The 21,591-nt window shown below is 41.7% G+C and overlaps 2 protein-coding genes across 4 annotated transcripts in view; one reads left to right on the forward strand and one right to left on the reverse strand.

Moving 5' to 3' along the window:
- Nucleotides 1-614: 614 nt before the first annotated feature.
- Nucleotides 615-13,061, reverse strand: Fcf1 (FCF1 rRNA-processing protein). Of its 2 annotated transcripts, XM_052185454.1 has the most exons (8): nucleotides 12,979-13,061; nucleotides 12,660-12,727; nucleotides 11,150-11,221; nucleotides 9,673-9,821; nucleotides 4,853-4,925; nucleotides 3,581-3,668; nucleotides 1,577-1,671; nucleotides 615-743 (listed from the first exon to the last, which is right to left on the reverse strand). In XM_052185454.1, the coding sequence occupies exons 1-8, from the start codon at nucleotides 12,979-12,981 to the stop codon at nucleotides 695-697; spliced, it is 597 nt and encodes a 198-aa protein (XP_052041414.1). In that variant the 5' UTR covers nucleotides 12,982-13,061; the 3' UTR covers nucleotides 615-694. The 2 variants fall into 2 exon arrangements, with proteins under 2 accessions (XP_052041414.1, XP_052041415.1); XM_052185455.1 differs by lacking the exon at nucleotides 12,979-13,061 and having other exon boundaries at nucleotides 12,653-12,727.
- A 37-nt stretch (nucleotides 13,062-13,098) lies between these two features.
- Arel1 (apoptosis resistant E3 ubiquitin protein ligase 1) overlaps nucleotides 13,099-21,591 on the forward strand; it is a 53,340-nt gene continuing 44,847 nt past the window's right edge. Inside the window, exon 1 of one of the 2 annotated variants that reach the window (XM_052185421.1) lies at nucleotides 13,099-13,248. The gene's annotated coding sequence lies outside the window, so the exon portion shown is untranslated. Of the gene's footprint in view, nucleotides 13,249-13,799; nucleotides 14,000-21,591 lie in introns of those variants that run through there. The other variant, XM_052185422.1, reaches the window with a different exon arrangement.

Raw genomic sequence — 21,591 nt, forward strand, 5'->3', positions numbered from 1 at the left:
CCCTGAACCCACAGAGATCTACCTACACCTGCCTTCCCAGTCTTAACATTAAAGGTATGTGCTATCATACTAAGTTTCTTTAAAAAACAAAACAAAACCCCTTGTCTTCAACTTGCCCCTGATATTTTACCCTAACACGGTTGTTTTGTTACATTTAAAAGTTTGCTAAGTAAATCAAATTATATGAACAAGCATTGGAACATCTGATTTATAAGAAGATGCAGACGGGCTCAGTGGCTGCTCCCAGCATCTACTTAAGCCCCTTACTGCCTATAACTTCAGCCCCAAGGGGATCTGAGGCCTCTCGCCCTAACAGGTCATTCCACTGATATGCACATACCCACATGCAGACTTACATATACACATTAAAAGATATCATCAAAAAAAGATGCAGCTATTTTAAAAATTGAGACAATAGGGGGCTGGGTAGATGGCTCAGTGGTTAAAAGCACTGACTGCTCTTCCAGAGGTCGTGAGTTCAAATTCCAGCAACTACATGGTGGCTCACAACCATCTGTAATGAGATCTGATACCCTCTTCTTGGCTGTCTGAAGACAGCTACAGTGTGCTTACATAAAATAAATCTTTAAAAAAAATTGAGACAATACAGCATCTTTAAAAATCAGAAAGTGCGTTTAATCAACTGACGAGAGAGAGCTGGTCCAAGACTGACAGGTAGAGTCTGAGAAGTGAATCAGAAGCGAGGGGCTCCATAGTCATCCGGCATCCGCTCGATGTTGTATCTGACCAGGAAGGAAAGCAGACCGTTACGAGAGGAGGTATGTACAAAGCCATTCTGAGCTACACCACCATTTACTCTCAAGTCCTAAAGTCAGAGGAAACTTTTTAGAGAGACCCATCAATGAGTGACCTATACCAAAATCTTGACTATATTACTTTTGTTCTTCAAAGCCACAGCTTTAACAAGGGGCAACTAGGACGTGTCATCCAGGTGAGCCCTAGTCAGCCTGTATTTTTATCAATATACTGTGCTCTCTCCAGATGGAAAAGCTGGGCATAGAAGTTTTTATAGGCAGACACTGGATCATCCAAGAAGCATAAAGAACAGTTTTGTTTATTAAGACAAACCTTTAGTTTCCCAGATAAGGTGTTAATATAGAGTATTCTCCCCCACCCCCTCTCCATCTGAGCTGGCCTCAAATGCACTGAGTAACAAGAATGATCCTGAATTACTGGTTACTATTTCCTCAGCGTTGGGAATATAGGTGTTCTACTATGCCCAGTTTTATTCCATGCTAAGAGTCAAGTTCCTCCCAAAAAAATCTTTAAAAAGGATATTTCTACTCAAAAGGAAGAGATTGCCTTAAAATAATGCTTTGTATAAAGTAATGTTTGCATTTCTAATAATCTTCATGTAACAATTTGATTTTTGCTTCAATTCAAATCCTGTCTTTGTCTTTTTCCCATTCTTGATATTTTCTCTCATTTCTTCAACTTTATATGTAAACAAGATAGTGTAATTCCTTTGAAATTCTCTATAATTTTATAACCTGCTCTCACTATAACTGATGACCAACTATGTGCCTGTAATCACTTTTCAATAGCAACTTCTCACCTGTGGTTAGAAATGTACATGATAGGAACGCCAGGAATCTTCCGGATTCTCCGTTTGAGGTCACGGTCCACTGTGGCCACAATGTAACACTTGTGCTGAAAGAGAAGCCCACTGACTCAGACAGTGTATGTACACACAACCACTGAACAGGCTCTCATATTCACAGTAACTATCAGAGACTTACAAAATATCTACAGAATAAAACATCAAGGCTACCTGGCTTCAGTGTGGTCTTATGAACCTTGGGGGGGAAGAAGGTAAGAAGTATTCATAAGCTTCAAACTATTTTCTGTCCCATACATGGGAGGGAGTGCCATACTTAAGGCAGGTAATTCTTAGCTTTGGGAAAATGCCCCAACAGACTCCATGTAAATGCCTACACTGCAGGGCACATCTTCCTTCCTCTGCTCTTGTGGCTTGGATGTACTCTGAAGTTCTTTAGTGACATAAGTAGACAGCCCCTCACCAGGACACAGATCTCTGTGAATCAAAACCGTAACTATTAGCTGGAAGCTAGCTATTTTGCTACAGTTTACTTCATATACCAGTCCCACGGAGTTTCAGAAAATGTTTACCACTGCGGCAGCAGCTGTGTGGTGGCCCATACACGGGTCGAGCTGCACAGGGCAGAGCACTCATTCAATGAAGACGGCCGCCCTTAGCCAGCACCATACTCTTGCCCTCTCCATTCTTTTTTGTGAGGGTCAGGCTCTTTCCTCCTCCCTCCCTTCTTCTTTCCTCCCATCTCTACCTTCCTCTCCAGTGCTGTGGCTGAGGATTAAACCCAAGGCCTGGAGCACACTAGGCAGCACTCTACCACTGGGCCACAACTCCAACCTGAGGATGCTATTTTTAAAAAAAAAATTTTTGTTTTTTTGAGGCAGGGATTTTCTGTGTAGTCCTGGCTGTCCTGGAACTCACTCTGTAGACCAGGCTGGTCTCGAACTCAGAAATTCGCCTGCCTCTGCCTCCCAAGTGCTGGGATTAAGGGCATGCACCACCACTGCCAGGCAATGAGGACAGTTCTTTTTTTTTTTGTCTTTTTTTTTTTTTAATATTTTTATTTTCTATATTCTTTGTTTGCATTCCAAATGATTTCCCCTTTCCCGGATCCCCCCTCCCCAATGAGGAAAGTTCTTATGCGAGAGTCTTGTGTTGTTTTGTGAGTAGTTCAGAGTGGAAGAATTAAAAAAGGAATTATCATTTTTAATTATGTATGCATAATATGTATGTATGCAACAGCACCCTGGGAGAGTGTAAGACCTAATAGAGAAAATATTTCTGAGTTAGGGATGTGGGGAGGAACACCATTCCTGCATGGGGTGGAAATGGAACCTTATTTTAAGAACCAATGGTGGGGAGGTGATAGGATGTGATATATCATTATAGTTACATGAATACATTTAAACACATTACAGGGGATTTGTGGAATAAAGACTTAGTGACTGTCCCAAATCAAATACTAAGCACAGATGTTGGGATTGTTTTTGTTTAGTTCGAGATAGGATCTCACTGTGTAGCCCTGGTTTGCCTGGAACTCACTATGTAGTGGAGGCTGGCTTTGAACTCAAAAAGATTGGTTTGCTTCTACCAATGGGCAAGGAGCTGAGATTTGAAATTATACTTCCACCTCAATCACATGCTTTTCCTATTATGGTTAAACACAATTTTTAAAATCTGCTTTTTCAAGTAAATGGTGTCTATGCTACTTATGAACAACGTGATATATACTATATAATATGTATATACTATATCATTACATAGAAATAGGTAGTATATGTAACTAAATATACAGTGTTTGTGTGTGTTTGGTGTATGTGTGCACCAAGTATGAGCAGCTCTTTGTAGAGGTCAGAAGAGGCATCAGAAGTGGAATTACAGGAGGTTGTGACTCACCTAATGTGAGTGTTAGCATCTGAATCTGGGTCCTCAGCAAGAACAGCTAGTACTTAACCACTGAAACACCACCTCTGCAACAGTAAACATTCCAAGTGCTGATGATACCTGAGTTACCCTCTGTACCAAGCAGTCATCGGCGTAGGTTCCTTTGTGTGTGCATGGCAAACGGTCAAATCGTGGATCCTTGGCGATTCTGCAGGATTCATGGTAAAAGTGAGTAAAGAAAAGATTCAAGCAAAACAACCAGCAAAGCAAAGGTAAGTGGTTGACATGATCTGTGTGGGATTATGAGGCATGTTCTCGCCCTGGAAGACCATTTTTCATACTTTAATTTTCATAAGGAGGGGCACCAAACCCATGGGCAGATAGCACTTGGGTCCATTTACTAAGCACCAAACTCTTAATTTTTTTACATTTCCATTTTACAAAAGGGAAAGGAGGTTCATATAAAGTTGCTCAAGTCTATAGAGTTAAGAAAAGCCAGCAATGGAAATCAAATCCATCTTAAACATTTTAGGAAGTTTTCTTACACTGCAAGACAGGCATAAGGGTGGTCACTATGGCACAGCCACTCAGCAATATAAAAGTGAAATACATTTTTCTGTGTCTGTCTGATTACGAAAAGAGACTGAATGTATGACCAGAAGAGGACCTTGCTACTCCCAATAATGCAGGTCAGTGAACTGTGTGTGGTGTAGGATCCAGAGAAGACGGAGACAGGTCTTCCTGATACTTTCTAGTTCCCTGTTCCTTTCAGCTGTCATTCTTGGGTGAGAGCAAACAGCGCATGTGGAGGAGTACAGGTGGCTGTGAATTGCCCAGCATGGCGAGGCGGAGCTGAGCTCAGGTCCTCTGGGAAAGCAGCAAATGCTCTTAGTTGCTTGACCATCTTTCCAGTCTCTTATTTTTTTTTTAAACATTTTATCTATCTATCTATCTATCTATCTATCTATCTATCTATCTATCTATCATCTATTTTTGTTTTTTTTTTAGAGACAGGGTTTCTTTGTGTAGCCCTGGCTGTCCTGGAACTCTGCTGGGATTAAAGGTGTACACCACCACCACCCGGCTTTTTTTTTTTTTTTAAAGATTTATTTATTATATGTAAGTACACTGTAGCTGTCTTTAGTCACACCAGAAGAGGGCATCAGATCTCATTACAGATGGTTGTGAGCCACCATGTGGTTGCTGGGATTTGAACTCAGGACCTCCGGAAGAGCAGTCAGTGGTCTTAACCACTGAGCCATCTCCCCAGCCCATATTTATTTATTTTTAAACTAACTTGCCAGGAAATCTTTGGTTAGCAAAGAGATGAGGTATTCCAAAAGTATCTGCAGTCTACCTTGGTACCATAAATCTAGACTAAGTCTTTCTTACCTTAGTGCCACACGATACTTCTGTCCCAGTTTCTCAATTTCAGCCATTACACAATCAGTTATACAAGGGATACCTGCAAGGAACAAACAAAACACAGCACAGAAATTAGTAACAGAACTTATAAAGATATTCTCTGAAGTATATTTAGTTCAGGCAATAAAAATCCTATAGACTTCTACAATGATAGCAGATTAAGTTCACTGAAATCACCAGTAAAAGAAATGGAGGTGGAGAGATGACTCAGTAGTTAAGAGCACTGGCTGCTCTTCCAGAGGACCTGGGTTTAATTGTTTGTACCCACATGGCAGCTTACAACTGTCTGTAATTCCAGTTCCAGGGAACCTGATACCCTCACACAGACATGGATGCAGAAAAACCATCAATGCAGATAAATAATTAAAAAAAAATCAAAACAGCCGGGCAGTGGTATCACACGCCTGTAATCCAAGCACTCTGGGAGGCAGAGGCAGGTAGATTTATGAGTTCGAGGCCAGGCTGGTCTACAGAGTGAGTTCCAGGACAGCCAGGGCTATACAGAGAAAGCCTGTCTCGGAAAAAAAATTAAAAAAAAAAAATCAAGCTGAATGAAAGAAAACCAAATAAGAGGTTCTATCTTTATGAAATGCCCACTAGGCAAATCTATAGAGACAGACTAGCTTAATGTCACTTAGGCGTGGGGAAAATAGGTAGCCCTGCCCATTATGGGTGTAATAAAAGGAACTATGATTTCTTTTGGAGCCCATGTCCTACTCAGCTGTAGGCCCTCCCGTTTCACTGTCAGAGGGCTAAGAAGTCAGCCTTCTTCAAGCACACATTGCCTCAGGTCCCATAACTACCTAACTGTACTGACCTAGTATCTCCATTCTATTCTCACTGATATTTATTTTCAGTTCTCCCTGCTTGTCTTTATAAAGCATCAGTACACATTTACAAGTTGAAATCATGTCCCTTTATTTCCTGAGGGAGTTGGAACCATGAGTTGTATGCAGAGCATGAGAGAAGGTTAGGGGCCAACTTGTAGGAGTCTGTTCTCTCCTCCAAAGCCTGGGCTCCTGGGCTCAAGCTATGGGCTTGCTGCAAAGTGCCTTTACCAGATGAGCCATTTTGTTAGTCTAGTGTATTTTTTAAAAATATCCTCTTAAAAATATTTATTTAGTGTGTATGAATGTTTTGCTTACATATATGTACAATCATGTTCATGTCTGGTGTCTGTGGAGGTCAGACGAGGACACTGGATCTTCTGGAACTCGAGTTAGACAGTTGCGAGCCACCATGTGAGTGCTGGGAGCTGAACCCAGGTCCTCTGCAAGACTAACAAGTGCTCTTTAACTGCTGAGCCACCTCTCCATCACCATAACCCGCTACCCCAGCAGTTTCATTTTTCAAAGAACCATTTTTGCTGAACAGCCCATCTCAATATTAGACTTGAAAAATGTCTATCAACCATACTAAAAACAGGTGTGCAGTCATCTGGGTTTGTTTATTTATAAAATACAGGCAGAGAGGAGGCCTAGGATTTTTTGTGTATAGTGGGGCAATGCTAGGTCATTCAAGTGTTATACACTGAGCTGTATTTCTAGTTTCCATTCCTGTTTTACCTTTTAGCCCTAGGTTTCTCTGGCTTTGTACTTCAAGTGTGTGTGGTACTGGGTATTAGATTTGGGGCATCTTATGCGCTAGGCAAACACTACCACTGAGCTATATTCCTGGTTTGGATTTTATAAAATGTAAATAGGATTAGCTTTAGCTTAAAGTCACCAGTCCTATAAACCACTAGTAGGAGTCAGCCTGTCCTTTGAATTCAGACATTGATTCTCTGCTGTAGGTAGTAAAGTCTTAGTACCTTCTTCCAATATAGGCATGTATTGTGCACAGTGAAAACTCTACAGTGTCATTACTGACTGACTGTCTTATGTTGAGCTACTGGATAACTTACTACGGTTCCACATTAGCACTCGCTGCTTCACCTGCTCCATATTATGGAGATGGTGTCTTTCCTTAAGCCTCATAATCCAAACTCTTCAAGCTTCAATCTTTTTTTTTCTATAGCTTCCTTGCCTCTCTTTACATTCACAGAACTGAGGAGTTAGGAGTTAGTCCTCTCTGTTGGACTCTGTAGTAAGGGAATATTTAGAATTTTGATATTTTTGTCCCTGTCCAGAGCACTAAAACTCATCCTTGCCAACAATAATGCCACTTTGCTTTATTAATCATTCATGTGCTCACTGAAGTGATTTTAATCATCAGGGTTTTTTTTTTTGACCCTTGAATTCCTGTTTTTTGAACACTGAGAGTACAGGTGTATGACATCACTCAGTTTCTTTCTCAGCTTACCACACCTTCCTAAGCATAATAATTTATAGGTCTTCAGCTGACATGTTTATCTTCTGACTTACAGGTAACCGCATTTGGTACTCCTGCCCCCTTGAACATCTATAGGCCACTGCAGGCTAAGAGTTTTGTTGTGTCTCAGGAAAGGCTAAGAGTTTTATTGTGTCTCAGGGAGGCCTAAGGAAAGGGAGAGAGATCTGTGGACAGTTGGCCATTGGAATACTGGAGTAGTAAGAAGTTATACATAGGGCTGGAGAGATGGCTGAGGTTAAAAACCTCTTCCAGATGTTCTGAGTTCAATCCCCAGCAACCTTATGGTGGCTCATAGCCATCTATAATGAAATCTGGTACCCTCTTCTGGTGTGCACGCATATATATATATGCAGACACTATATACTAAATAAATAAATCTTTTTTGTTTGTTTTTTGTCTTTTCGAGACAGGGTTTCTCTATATAGCCCTGGCTGTTCTGGAACTCACTCTGTAGACCAGGCTGGCCTCGAACTTAGACATCTACCTGCCTCTGCCTTCCAAGTGCTGGGAGTAAAGGCGTGTGCCAGCACTGCCTGGCTTAAATAAATACATCTTAAAAAAAGATAAAATAAGTTTCACATAGGGTCTGGAGAGATGGCTCAGAGGTTAAGAGCAGCTTAACCAACCATTCTTTCAGAGAACTCTGGTTTGATTCCCAGCACCCATATGGAAGCTCACAACTAAAATAAAATTTAAAAAAAGTTACACATTATTTGATATGTTTGCTATCTTATATTGGCTTAGTTTTTTTTTTTTTTTTTTGAGACAGGGTTTCTCTGTGTAGCCCTGGCTGTCCTGGAACTCACTCTGTAGACCAGGCTGGCCTCAAACTCAGAAATCTGCCTGCCTCTGTCTCCCAAATGCTGGCGTGTGCAACCACTGCCAGGCTTAGCTTAGTTTGTAGTGACCCAAAACAGTTATACTAGTAAACATCAAAAAAAAAAAAAAAAACCCACTGATCGACAGCCAGGAAGATCACTCTGAGTTCAAAGCCAACCTGGTCTATATTGTGATAACAGCCCAGTTACACAGTAAAATTCTGTCTCAAAAAAACAAAAACAAACAAAAAACTCATTGATCAACAAAAAAAGACAAAATGAAAAAGCCTAAGGCTGGGCATGATGGCACAAACCTTTAATCCCAGTACTTGGGGGGCAGAAGCAGTCTACTTTTGAGAGTTTGAGGTCAGACTGATCTACAGAGAATTCTAAGATAGCCAGAGTTACCAGTGAGACCGTTTCAAACCCTCACCCTTGCAAAGAAAAATCTTCAGATCCCGTGATGATGACGACAGCATGATGAAGACATACATGGGCACATGTGCATGCAGCTGGGCACATGTGCATGCTGCTGGGCACATATGCGTGCTGCTGGAAAGCCCAGGGTGGGCAAGTGCGCTGTGGCTCTTGCAGAGGGCCCAGCACCACATGGAGGCTCACAACCATCTGTAACTCCAGTTGCAGGGGGATCCAACACCCCAGACACATGGAAAACACACATAAAATAATAAGTCTTAAAAAAAAAAAAATGGCAACAGACCTGCTTGCAGCAGCCACAACAGCTTTCTATCTTCAAAAAAGAATGTAGTCTATCTGTGATGCTTACTAAGAAAAGCCACAGCAATGTGTGCCTATTGTGTAAGTGTGTATGTTTATGTGTCTTTTTCAGAAAGAGCTGTAAGATTTCCCTTTGATTAGAGCAACTTATTCTATGATAAAGTGCCACTCTGAATGTCATTTGTTCCTTTAGCAGAGCAATAACCTATGAATAGGAACCTATCACAAAATGAAACATATATTTTTTATTTTGGTCACTTGTTTTGCAGTGGTGGGAACTACTCTCAGAGATTCTCACACACTAGGAAGTGCTCCACCACTGAACCCCTGAGCTATTTCCCAACCCCCACAATTTAACATGCCTGACTATTAGGAAGCTATTCTCTTGGCTTAAGCTTTCTTTTTCCCACTCAGGAGGGGATACCCAAACAAACAAGAGAACTGCACCCTGAGGTAGAAACTACCTCAGATCTTCTGTCACACAAATGTACGCTAACTGGATAAACGTGAGAACTGCCTAATAGTTGACTTCTGGCTCTGTCACCATAAGTGGACATAGGTTTTACTTAGCTTTCCTATAGTAGATTGGAAGTGAGAGTGTATCCTGCTTAAAAGAACTGTATATATCAAAAATACAGTTTCATTTGTTCAGAATTTTAAAACCCCCAGGTTCAAAACTGAGGAGAGTGAAAACACTGCTTTCCGAATTTTGTGAACTGGATTACTCCTGGTCAAGCATGCATTAGATCTCAAGGCACTGAAAGCTGCCACTGCTGGGTATATTGGAAACTATGCCCAGCAGCTCGATTCCTGGGCTCTTCACTTCCCTCTCTTTACGCATCTGGATGACTATGATTCTTTTGAACAGATGTCACGGAGATGTAAAAGCACGACACTCACACTTGGCATACAGACAGTCCATCATTGACTGCACTAAGTCCAGTTTGGCCTTAATGGAAAAGTTGATGAAGTTGGTATCGACGAGGATGTGGTAAGGCGGACCCAGCTGTGTATTATACTGGAAGAACAAGCAGGAAGGATGCTGGGGGCTGAAAGGAGAAGGAAAGTAAGATCACAGGCTGAAGTCCACTGTGGTAATTTTGATGCTAACGAATGAAAACTGAAGTATCTCAGAAAGTTCACTACAGATAAACTGTCTTTCCCCCTTGTTCATTGTAAGTAAGAATTTAAAATAAGGCAGGAAAAGGGCGGAATAAATGGCTGAGCAGGTAAAAGCATGTACTGCTGCTCTCAGAGGACCCAGATTCAGTTTCTACACCGACCTGAGTGTTCACTACTCCCTGTAATTCCGGCTTCCAGCCTCCACAGACATCTGAACTCATGTGCACATGCTCACACACAGACACGTACATGTCCACACACACATACTTAAAAGAGAGTTAACAGCATGTTATTTTTCAGGCCCACTAGGAAGCTCTGACACAACTTTAAAAATGCAATTATACCAAACCTAGCTCTCCCTTGGTCAGGAGACTAGCCTCAGGGCACAGAGAGAATCTAGTTATCAGCATTAAAATCAATGCTACAGCACATTGCTATTCTCAAAATCCTAAAATGGTTGTATGGAATATAAACAGACCGTCTAGCATTAGGAGTATAGGGAAGCCCATTACTCATCTAAAAACCTACGATGTCCCTGGACCAGCATCTCCTATGACAATACAACTTCTGTGAATCTAGAGCAGGAAGAGAAAACTATGCAAAACATGGTGAGATTTTTTTTTTATGAAGTTAAAGTTACTTACTTTAAAGGAATGACCTTCTTCCAGAATATATAACCTCACCGATTTGTGGCAATTTAGTCTTTCTCTTTTGTGACATTTTGGTGTGGAAAACAATGGAAATTATTTACTTTAAAAGATTTTTTGAAAAGAAAAAAAGTTTAGTCCCAGTGCCTTCAGGGAAAATTTACTGCTTAATGGGATTCAAAACCTCAAAGCTTGGGGCTGGAGAGATGGCTCGGCAGTTAAGGGCACCAACTGCTCTTCCAGAGGTCCTGAGTTCAATTCCCAGCAATCACAACAATCTGTAATGGAATCCAATGCCCTCTTCTGCTGGCCTTGGTGGCTCACGCCTGGAATCCCAGCACTTGGGAGGCAGAGGTAGGTGGATTTCTGAGTTCAAGGCCAGCTTGGTCTATAGAGTGACAGGACAGCTGGGGCTACACAGAGAAACCCTGTCTTGAAAAACAAATACCACCACCACCAAAACCCAAAACCTCAAAGCTCTGAAATCAGAATGTACCCATCGATAGCACTTTTGTTTGACAAGCAATGGAGTCGGGAGGCCTGGAATCCTACGGCTGAGGCTTTCGCGCCTCTGAGTGGGAAGGGAAGCTGGGGCTTTCAGTACTCACACTTCCCTTTCCTTTAGCGCACTCGGGTCTTTCTTCTCTTTCTTCTTAGGCTTCAACCTATCCTTTTCTTTGCTGCAAAAGAGCAAATCCAGAGAAGAGAAAAATGGTACAGCTGAAATTTCATTTGGAAGTTTCAAGTTTGTTGGGGCTGTCTCTCCGTTGTAGGCGCCGCTGGCCTAGCATGTGTGAAGCCCTAGGTTCATTCAGTCTCTATCACCTCAAGTTCCACATTCATTCTGCTACCAATGAAATCTAGTTGTGGATTTTGTGATGTTAGTATCAACATACACTTTGAGAACAAGTAAATAGGAAGTAGCCTAAACAGATAAAAATTAACCAATAAGGCCAATAAATTCAAGATGTTGTTAATGAGTAAATTCTAATTATTAACTTTTTTCTTGGTATAAAAGGGCGTTGGGTATATTCAAAGTACATTATATACCTACTTGAAAAATAATATAATGAAATTTATTGCTATGTACAATATATTGTAATAAAAAATCCACTTCTACGAGGCTGTGAAGAGGTTGGTATTAACCTCCTGAAGACTTCTGAATATCCCAAGCTAGGCATGGTGGCCCTCCTAGCACCACAGAGGGAGAGGCAGACAGGGCTCTATGAGTTTGAGGTCTGGTTTACATAACAAGTTCTAGGGTAGCCGAGGCTACTTAGTGAGACCCTGTCCCAATAAACAACAAGAACGAGAACAACAACAACAAAATAACCAAACCAAACCAAACCGAAAAGGACTCAAATTACAAGTTTAGGAGGAAAGTTTCTCTACATTCTTTATAAAGGCCTGAACCAAAACACACATATAAAATGAAGACTTAACACAATAAAGTGATCAGCGGGACATTGTTCCTATAAGATATAAAATAAAAATCCACATCGGAAGCTGAGAATAATAATTCTGAAGGTTTTAATGACCACTCTCTTATTCCGAAAATCTTAAACACAAAGACAAGCCTTTAATCTGTTTACCCAGTCTGATACAGAGAAATTGGTGGAGTATTCTTCATAATAGGAATATCATTCTAGTTTCTTCTAAGGTTCTGAATTCTTTGGTTGTTTTTTTGTTTGTTTGTTTTTTCGAGACAGGGTTTCTCTGTGTAGCCCTGACTATCCTGGAGCTCACTCTGTAGACCAGGCTGGCCTAGAACTCTGAAATCCGCCTGCCTCTGCCTCCCAAGTGCTGGGATTAAAGGCGTGCGACACCACTGCCCGGCTCTGAATTCTTATAATTTATAAAATGGAACTGTCTTGGACTTTATCCATCCTCCCTTTTAATCTTGGGTGGCAGGAACTGCTGAGACAAGCATGATATGACCTCACCGGCTTTCCCACAATGATACCATCCCTTGCCCCACCGAATGTGCGACTATAATTTCATGCAATACAGATCTAAGACATAATAAGCAAAACAAAAACATCAAATGTTTCTACTTAGCCCATCGTGACTCTTGTATTTCTGATCAATTTAAGAAGCCAGTTGGTTCTGACCACTCACAGTCGCTCATCTCTGAGGCTAAGCATTCGCTTCATGGTCGCAAATTTCCTTGTTTTCTTTTGCTTCCCCTTGAAACAGAAGTTTTCGAGTTAAAAGAGCTGGAAATAGCTTTTAAAGTTCTATTTTTCTTGCCCCTTCTCTTTTCCCCAAACAGCACCCGATCCCCCTCTCTACAACATAGGTTCCTTAGAACAAAGTCCAGAATGGAATTAAACAAACAAACAAACAAACAAGGACGCGCCGAGCCTATATTTGGCCAAGGGCTGAGCTCCCATTTGCTCCCCAAAGCCCCCTGACAAAGTTCTTCCAGTCGGCTCACCATGTTCACGCCACACTCCAGTGTCTTCCGGAATCGCTCACAGCGCGACACTTTACGTCATCCACATGCTCTTTCCGGCAAAGGCCAAACCGGAGGCGGAAGCTACTTTGGGAAACGGAAAAGCTCCGAGCCGGCACTTAAAGCAGGCGGAGATCGACCCTTGTAGGGTGTTTTTGGTGGGCGGGTGGAGGATAGGTTTTGTGTTGGATGAGGCCGCCGCTTTCTCGGACCCCAGAACTAGGACTTGGCCACGCTTCAGCCCCAGTTCGGGTAACGTTTCTCTTCACGCCCCAGCCGGAGGCAGAGCCCCGCCGACCCGGAGGCACCAGAGTTGAGAGAAGAGGGGATGAGGGCAGAGGGGTCGGGAATCCTGGGCTGCCCCATAGTTTGACAGTTCATTCTGGTTTTCCTCTGGTACATCAGGCCTCTGTAGTTCAGCCTTGAGGCTCCGATTATTGATTGGTTTTCCTCGCCTGCTGGAACTTCGTGAGGCTGGGTGTACGATTCTTCGGGAAGATTGTAATAGCGTTTGAGGACATCCCCTAATATTCTCCCTCTATATGTCTCTGTTTTTTTGTGCTCTCTCTCTCTCTCTCTCTCTCTCTCTCTCTCTCTCTCTCTCTGTGTGTGTGTGTGTGTGTGTGTGTGTGTGTGCACACGAGCGTGCAGGTGCATCAGAGCAGAAGCCAGGGGAAGGTGATTGTCTTTATCTTCCACTTTTTAAAACAGTCTGTCTTACCGAACCTGGAAGCACCCCGCACCCCCACCCCATCTCCTTTTTATTTCTAGATCGACTGACCAAAAAGCCCCAGAGATACTCCCTTCCCTGCCTTCCAGCTCTTCCAGCTCCCATCCCGGCCTTCCAGCGCTAGAGTGACAAGCACACTACGCCTGGCTTGTTTTCTAACCAGATCCTGGGCATCCAAACTCAGGTCTTCTTGCTTGGTCAGCAAGCACCTTTTTTCATTGAGCCAACTACCCCAATCGCAGCGGCCTTCTTTAGATGATCACAAGAAAGCAGGTGCATACGCTTATATATACAAGTGCTTATCAAGTATGGAATATGATGGGGAATCGTTGCTATTCGTTGTGAAGCCTGGTGTGCGGTCCTTAAATGGAGGGGGAGAATTTGTGGGAATCAGAAAGAGAACTTATGCAGTGTTTGTTTTTGTTTTCCTTTTTCTGTTTGGTTGTTTGTTTTTGCTTTTAGAATGTAAAAGTTATGCTTAACTATTTGGAGAGGTTTCTTGGAAACCTCCTGGAAAGTCTGTGGAAGACCAGGGACAGTTTTCCTGGAAATGGATGTGCAGCTTCCTAGACTCGTAGACTATGTAAACTTCATTTTAGTTGGCACTTTAGATAGCTTTGTTTTACTGATGTTGAAGCTGTGCTCTAGATGCTCAGAGGTCAGTTTGGGTCTGTTGGGTTCTAAAGCTCGTGTTTTTCTTATTGCATGACATTGACCTAGTGTTATTGGGTTAAAAGATGTTCACGGTATAACAGTGCAAGACAGCATTGGTTATGGGACTTTGGAGTTTGGCTGCAGTTTAATCCCTCTCTTAAGTTGCTTACTTGCTGCATTACTTCGGGCCATCAGTTGGGGCCTCTGTTTCTTTGTCTATAAAGCTAAGATAATCATCATAGTACCTGTTTTACTGAGACTTCACCAGGACTTGTGCTTTCATGCTCATAATTAGTAATCGAAACCCTGTCTCGAAAAAACAAACAAACAAACAAACAAAAAGGGAATAACTGTCTGGTGTTTTGGTTTGGTTTGGTTTGGTTTTTTGTTCGAGACAGGGTTTCTCTGTGTAGCCCTGGCTGTCCTGGAACTCACTCTGTAGACCAGGCTGGCCTCGAACTCAGAAATCCACCTGCCTCTGCCTCCCAAGTGCCCTGTCATGTTTTAACAACCCGAAGTGTTAGACCATTTGCAGGTTCATGTGTTTTTACTATTTTGAAACTTGACCATGTCTGTGAACCTAAGAACTCTTCCTGAATGTCCAGGTCTCTATAATGGTCTTTTTATGTTGGTTTGGATATAGCACTGGTGTCCTCCCTGTTGTGCTCTCTGAGATATACGTGTGCAGGTCACTCTGTCATTCACCTATCTGTGGGTTGTGAATTTTTGGTGTTGAAATTGTTTTATTATTGGCATGTCTTCAGAGACTTCTGCTTTGCCCCCATTGGGAGTTTCCTTATCTTTCCACAACAGGTTGTTTCTGCCTGTCTACCATTCATGGATAGAATTAACAGCACCCATATTTTTAAAAAATGAAACATGTTAGTGATTAGGCATTTAGCCTTTTAAGTAAATATGGTCAGTTATTTAAAAAAAAACATCTGGAGACTGATTAGAAAAGATAAGGGAGAGAGAGAGAGAGAGAGAGAGAGAGAGAGAGAGAGAGAGAGAAAGAAAGAAAGAAAGAAAGACTACCTTGTGTACTTGATCGAGAGCACTTGAAGAGAAAATTCAAAGCTAGGTAATTTGTAATTTGCTACTAAAGTCAGGACTGAAAGAAAAACCCTTTCCTCTAAGTTTGAAATCTATGAACTAGCCGGGCAGTGGTGGCGCACGCCTTTAATCCCAGCACTTGGGAGGCAGAGGCAGGCGGATTTCTGAGTTCTAGGCCATCCTGGTCTACAGAGTGAGTTCCAGGACAGCCAGGGCTACACAGAGAAACCCTGTCTCGAAAAAAAAAAATCCATGAACTGTTTTTTTTTTCCCTTTTATTTTAAATCGTTTTGCAGCTTCTGTTCTGAGAACTTTCTGATCCTTGATTGTTAATACTTGATAAGGAGCTGAATCAGTGTAGGAACACTGTGGGGGTTGAGAACATAGTTAGCAGAGTGCTTTTGCTGCATTGTAATTTTGTCATAATTGGGGAGTCTTAAAGCCTACGATTAAAGCACTCAGCTATTATATACCATCCTTTGATAGGGATGAAAAGTAACATGGTTTTGACAGTGTTGGATGGAAGAGGAAAGAAATTACTTTTGACTGCACACTTGTGAGGAAAAGAATTACTGTAATCCTTCTCAGTGGTTCAGAGGATCATTGTGGATATTCTTTTTCTTTTTCTTTTTTTTTTGGGGGGGGGAGGAATTTTTTTTTTATTGAATATATTCTTCATTTGCATTTCAAATGTTATTCCCTTTCCGGGTTCCCTTCCTCCCAGAAAACCCTCAACCCATCCTCCCTCCCCCTGCCTCCATGAGGATGCTCCACCTGTTGTGTATTTTCTGTAGTCCTGAAGAGAAAGAGTCTCTGATGCCCCCGAGTCCACAGTTTGAATACTTAATTGGCCTTGTGCTTTGTTCTCCTTATTAATTGGTCTAAGTACATCTTGAATACAATTATGATTAGTGGGAGAGACCCTAGAGAACATCTTGCATTTCAAGTTAATATAGAGATATTATTTCTAGTTTCAAACTACATGTTTACATTTATCTGATGGGTCATATGTTGTTTCCCCAACAAACATTTATTGCTGTTAATTACTTTTTAATTTAACCTGATGACCTCCTCTGAGCCCTAAGATCCCAGGTGTGCACCAGCACACCCAGTTCGAGCATTGCAGGTTAAATGACATAGCAGGCCAGAAAGATGACTTGTTGGTTAAGAACGCTGGCTGCTGTTTCAGTGACCCAGAGTTGGCTCTAGCACCCACATCTGACAGCTCACAACAGTCTGTAAGTTCAGCCCTAGGGGATTTGACACCTTCTGGCCTTTACAAGAAACCACACACACACAGAGAACCCATCTACATAAAATAAAAATAGAAGATCTTTAAAATGTGGTGATATAGGGTACAGCATGTTCTCCTAGTCTTAATGTTGGATTGGTTACATGACATTTTAGAGGTACATCATATATTTATTCACAAGGCATTTATTGAGAGGCCATTCTGTTCCAGACAACATGCTAGTTACTGTTAAAACAAACAACAACAACAACAAAAAACTCAGCCTCTGTTGAGGAATAACTTGTAAATAGTTAAATACTGTGCCGATATATAAATTCACATATTTTGAAAAAATTATTGTTCATGTTCAGCCTTCTGCAAGGGTCCTGGTTAGAGTGTGGTTGCTGGATATGCCTGTGTTAAGATTTTGTAACATTAGTAAGTACCATAGCATATTATTTTATCTTTTTTATTTTATTTTATTTTTTAAGAAAAGTTTAGTGTATCACAAGCTGGCCTTGAACAACTGAGGATAACCTAGAACTTCATTTGTTTGTTTGTTTTGAGACAAGGTCTCTCCATATAACCCTGGCTGTTCTGGAACTCACTCTGTAGACCAGATTAGCCTGGAACTCCCAGAGATCCGCCTGCCTCTGCTTCCCAAGTGCTGGGATTAAAGGTGTGCTCCTCAATGCTTAGTAGTGGATCCTCCTACTTCAACCTTCTGAGCCCTAAGATCCCAGGTGTGCACCAGCACACCCAGTTCGAGCATTGCTAAGGATCAAACCTCATGCTAGGTAAGGAACTCTACCAACTGAGCTATAGCCAGAGGACCTCATTTTACCTTTGAAATGGCTCTAGCCATTAATTATCTTAGGTTTAAATTTCAGTTACTATTTTTTGGCGACATATTTTTTGAAGGGTTATTAAATGCTTAGTCTTTATTTTTTTTATAGTAACATTTCCAGACTTATGACGTAGTTTACATGTTGTCCTGTGTGTGTACATGTGCATGTCTGTGTTCATATATGTGCATGCTTACAGCTAATATATTTGTTTAAGTGCAGTTTGGTATTAGTGTTTAAATGCTAATATTCATTGCATTTTGTGTTGCATTGTACTTTCTGGCCAGTAATCAGATAATGGTAATTTAATAATAAGCAACAAACATTTTGTGTAATATGATAATAGTATTAACTAGTAGTCAGTAGTTAATATGATTCCTCCAATTTCAATATTTGGAAAATTCAAATGCAAGGATAGCTTCAGGTGTAAATGTTAAAGCTATTTGGAAGAAAAGACTATGGAGACCTTTCAAGTATGAAGCAGTTTTTCACATTTTGGTAAAGAAGGAAATGCAAGTGGGCAAACAGTATGTAGAAAGGAGTAGAAAAATATTAATAAAGGTTTGAACTTTGCATTGCCCAAGTTGAGGCAGTGATTAGGGAAGCAAAATACAGTGTTCCTCTCAGCTTTTCACCCTGCTTTTTCTAATGCTAGCTTCTTACATAACCACGGTACATCTGTCACATCTAAGAATTGGTAGATTATTTTTTTACTAAACTACAGACTTTTGGATATCACAAAAAGTTCAACTCACCTTCTTTTTCTATGCAGAACCCAATCCAGAAGTCCATACTGCAGTCAAACTGTAATTTTTTTTTTTTAATGTGGTCTCCTTATATAGCTTAGTGCCTGCTATCTAGAGCTTCAGATTTGTCAGGATCTTTGTTTTGAACATGTCAATGTTGAGCTTCTCTTCATATTAAGTTGAGAGTGATGACACATGGCTATAATCCCTGAATTGGAGAGATGGGGATGGGGGAGTGGGAGTGTGAGGGTCATTCTCAGCTACATAATGAGCTTGAAGCTAACCTAGGCTACATAAAACCCTGCCTCCTTCCTCTCCATAGAATAGCCAAACAAACGGAAAAATGATTGTTCTTCAGTTATATACTTTTCCCCTTAAAACTAAGAGTGGAGGGGTCTGGAAAGATGGCTCAGTGGTTACGAGTGCTTGCTGTTCTTCCAGAGGATCCAGGTTCTGTTTCCAGCATCCACATGACGGCTCACAGCTGCCAGTTCTAGAAGTTGCAGTGCCTACCATGATTACAGGTAGAGCATACACATGCATGCAGGCAAAACACTCACACACATAAGATAAAAAAGAGTAGAGGGCCAGCAATGTGGAGTGTCAGACTGAAAGTGCTTGCCGCACAAGCCTGCCAACTTGGATTTGATCCCTGGAACCCATTGTGGAGAGGGAGAACCAACTCCTGGAAATGGTCCTCCGACCTGAATCCAAGCCATGGCCCATGCATACCATGTACACACGCTGATAATAGTAACAAATATAAGTAAACATTTAAAGTTGCCTTAAAAAAGCAACTTGAAAGTAGTGGATCATAATAGAGGCAGGAATTTTAGCTTTCATTGTGCGTGTGAATGTGTGTGTGTGTGTTTGTGTGTATGTGTATAACATTTGCAGAAGTCTACCCCACTGGACTGTGTATCTGGCCATTTGCCTGCTATTTCATGCGCAGTTAATAAAATAACAACTTCCTGGACTTATTGAGGGAGACGGCTTGTCAGGTTCAGAGAATTACTTCTGAAATATTCCTGCTATAGCCAAGCTTGAGTAGTCCAGAGTTACCTGAGCAGAAAAGCTGCCGTGGGATGGGAACATGGGGGCCTGTCCTCATTCTGTGGATCAACACACAGCAGTTCATTTCTAGACAGAAAAAAACGTCAGGGTAAGAGGAAGTAATAAATTGAACAATAATTTATTTTTTCCTTTAAAAATATTAAAAATAAATTTATTGTTTATTTAGACATATTGTTAGCTCCAAAATTTTTGGAAATCCTTAATCTTTCTGAGCTTAACAGGGCTCCAGAAAATGGCCCAGCAAACATTCTGGATTGAATATATAAAAGAGAAGCTTAAAGAAATAGAAGAAGAAGCCAAGAGAAATATATTCAGACACTAAGTGTGGTGTCTTTACTCTCAGTAAAGGCCGAAATGAGGATTAGGATTCAGAAGCAGCTTGTGTTACACAGAGAGACAGTATCTCAAAAATTCCAAACAAATGAAATCCCTGACAGATGAAAGGAGTGAGTGGGTCAGAACTCACCCAATTAAAATGAATGACAGAGTTTGGGAAAATGTGCGAAGCTTTAAGCAAAAGAATGCATTATTATTTTAATTACATATCTGCATGTGTATTGATATGAGGATATGTACATGTGGACACGGTTGCCCACAGAAACCCAAAGAGGGCCTCAGATCCCCTGGGCTAGTGTTATGGGCGGCAGTGAGGCACCTGGCGTGGTGCTGGAAACTGGACTGGTCCTCTGCTTGAGGAGTGCTCGGCCTAACTGCTGAGCCCTCTCTTTAAGCACCTTGTCAACTGTATCTAATGATCACAAGAGGTTGAGGTGTTATTATTTTTCAACATATGCAGGCATATGGAGCCAGTGTTCCCTGAGCTCCGTTCACTCTCCCATCACTCTTAGGATTTTTTCCACACACATAGAGTTTCTGAAATACAGTTTCTTCCATGTCCTGCACACGGAATGGCAGTCTGCTTGCCCTATGGCAAATGAGGACTTACAGGGAGAAGCTCTTTTTTTTTTTTTTTTTAAATTATTATTATATGTAAGTTAACTGTAACTGTCTTCAGACACTCCAGAAGAGGGTGTCAGGTCTCATTACGGATGGTTGTGAGCCACCATATGGTTGCTGGGATTTGAACTCAAGACCTTTGGAAGAGCAGTCAGTGCCCTTAACTCTTGAGCCATCTCTCCAACCCCAGGGAGAAACTCTTTTTGTAGGAATTCCATCTAAAGCAGCATTGTATGGTGTGTCATTCTGTATTTGGGGAAACACTGTTTGGGCAGTTCTTTCTAAGTATTAAGGATTATATACCATTTCTCTGAAGTCTAGCCCTGTCCTGACAAGTGTCAGTGGCTAGTGATGAAGGATGTCAGGCCAGGTCCACAGCAGAGTTGTATCTCTCAGTTTCCATACTGAGTACCGGAGGGTCACCATGGGACCTCACATATATTAAGAGACAAGAATTCTACCACTAAGCTGTATCCCCAGGCCTATTAAAAAGTGCTACCAAAATAAGCCAAAAGCCCCTATTATTATTATTTTAGAAAACTGTGTATTAGTTTTAATTGCTACAGATTACATACTGCTGTTAATTGTAACATTTGTTAAAATTAAAAAAGTAATATTTTCAGCCAAGCATAGTGGCATAGTGTCTGTAATCTCATCCCTTGGGTGGTAGATGCAGGAGAATCAGGAGATAAAGGCTGGCCTTAGCTACACCAGACTTCTAAAAAATAATCAAACAGACCAGCTGGGCAGAGGCTCAGTTGGTAAAGTTCTTAGGACCTGAGTCCAGATCCTTAGCATCCGAGTAAAAGGCGGGATGTGGCAACGCGGGGCTGGGGTTCCAGCTCCGAGGAGGTAGAGAGGGCTAGGGAGCCATGATGGCGGGCCAGGCCAGCAGAATAACTGAGTCTCAGGTCCGGTGAGAGAACTTATCTGGAAAAAAAGAAGATAGGCAACCACCAAGGAAGCTTGACATGTGATCTCTGGCCTCCACAGGCGCACGCATGCACGCACGCACGCACGCACGCAACCACCCACCCACCCATCCATGCATGCACGCCCCCATCCCCCCACCCCTACCACCACACGTGCACACATACACTCACACACACACACACAGAGCAAGCAGTTAGCTTTCTAGGCCTCTCTTTATGGGCCATGTCTGTAATGTCCTACTGAGTCTGCACAGGGCTCAGAGTGATTAGCAAACTGACTCAGATGGATGTGGAGTGCTAAGCTCTATTTTATATATCTGCTACTTACTTCATTTTGATTCTGAGAAACTCAGTCTTGTTTCAAAGAGAATGG

The sequence above is a fragment of the Apodemus sylvaticus genome, chromosome 6 (assembly GCF_947179515.1).
Source record: "Apodemus sylvaticus chromosome 6, mApoSyl1.1, whole genome shotgun sequence".
NCBI classification, from domain to species: domain Eukaryota; kingdom Metazoa; phylum Chordata; class Mammalia; order Rodentia; family Muridae; genus Apodemus; species Apodemus sylvaticus.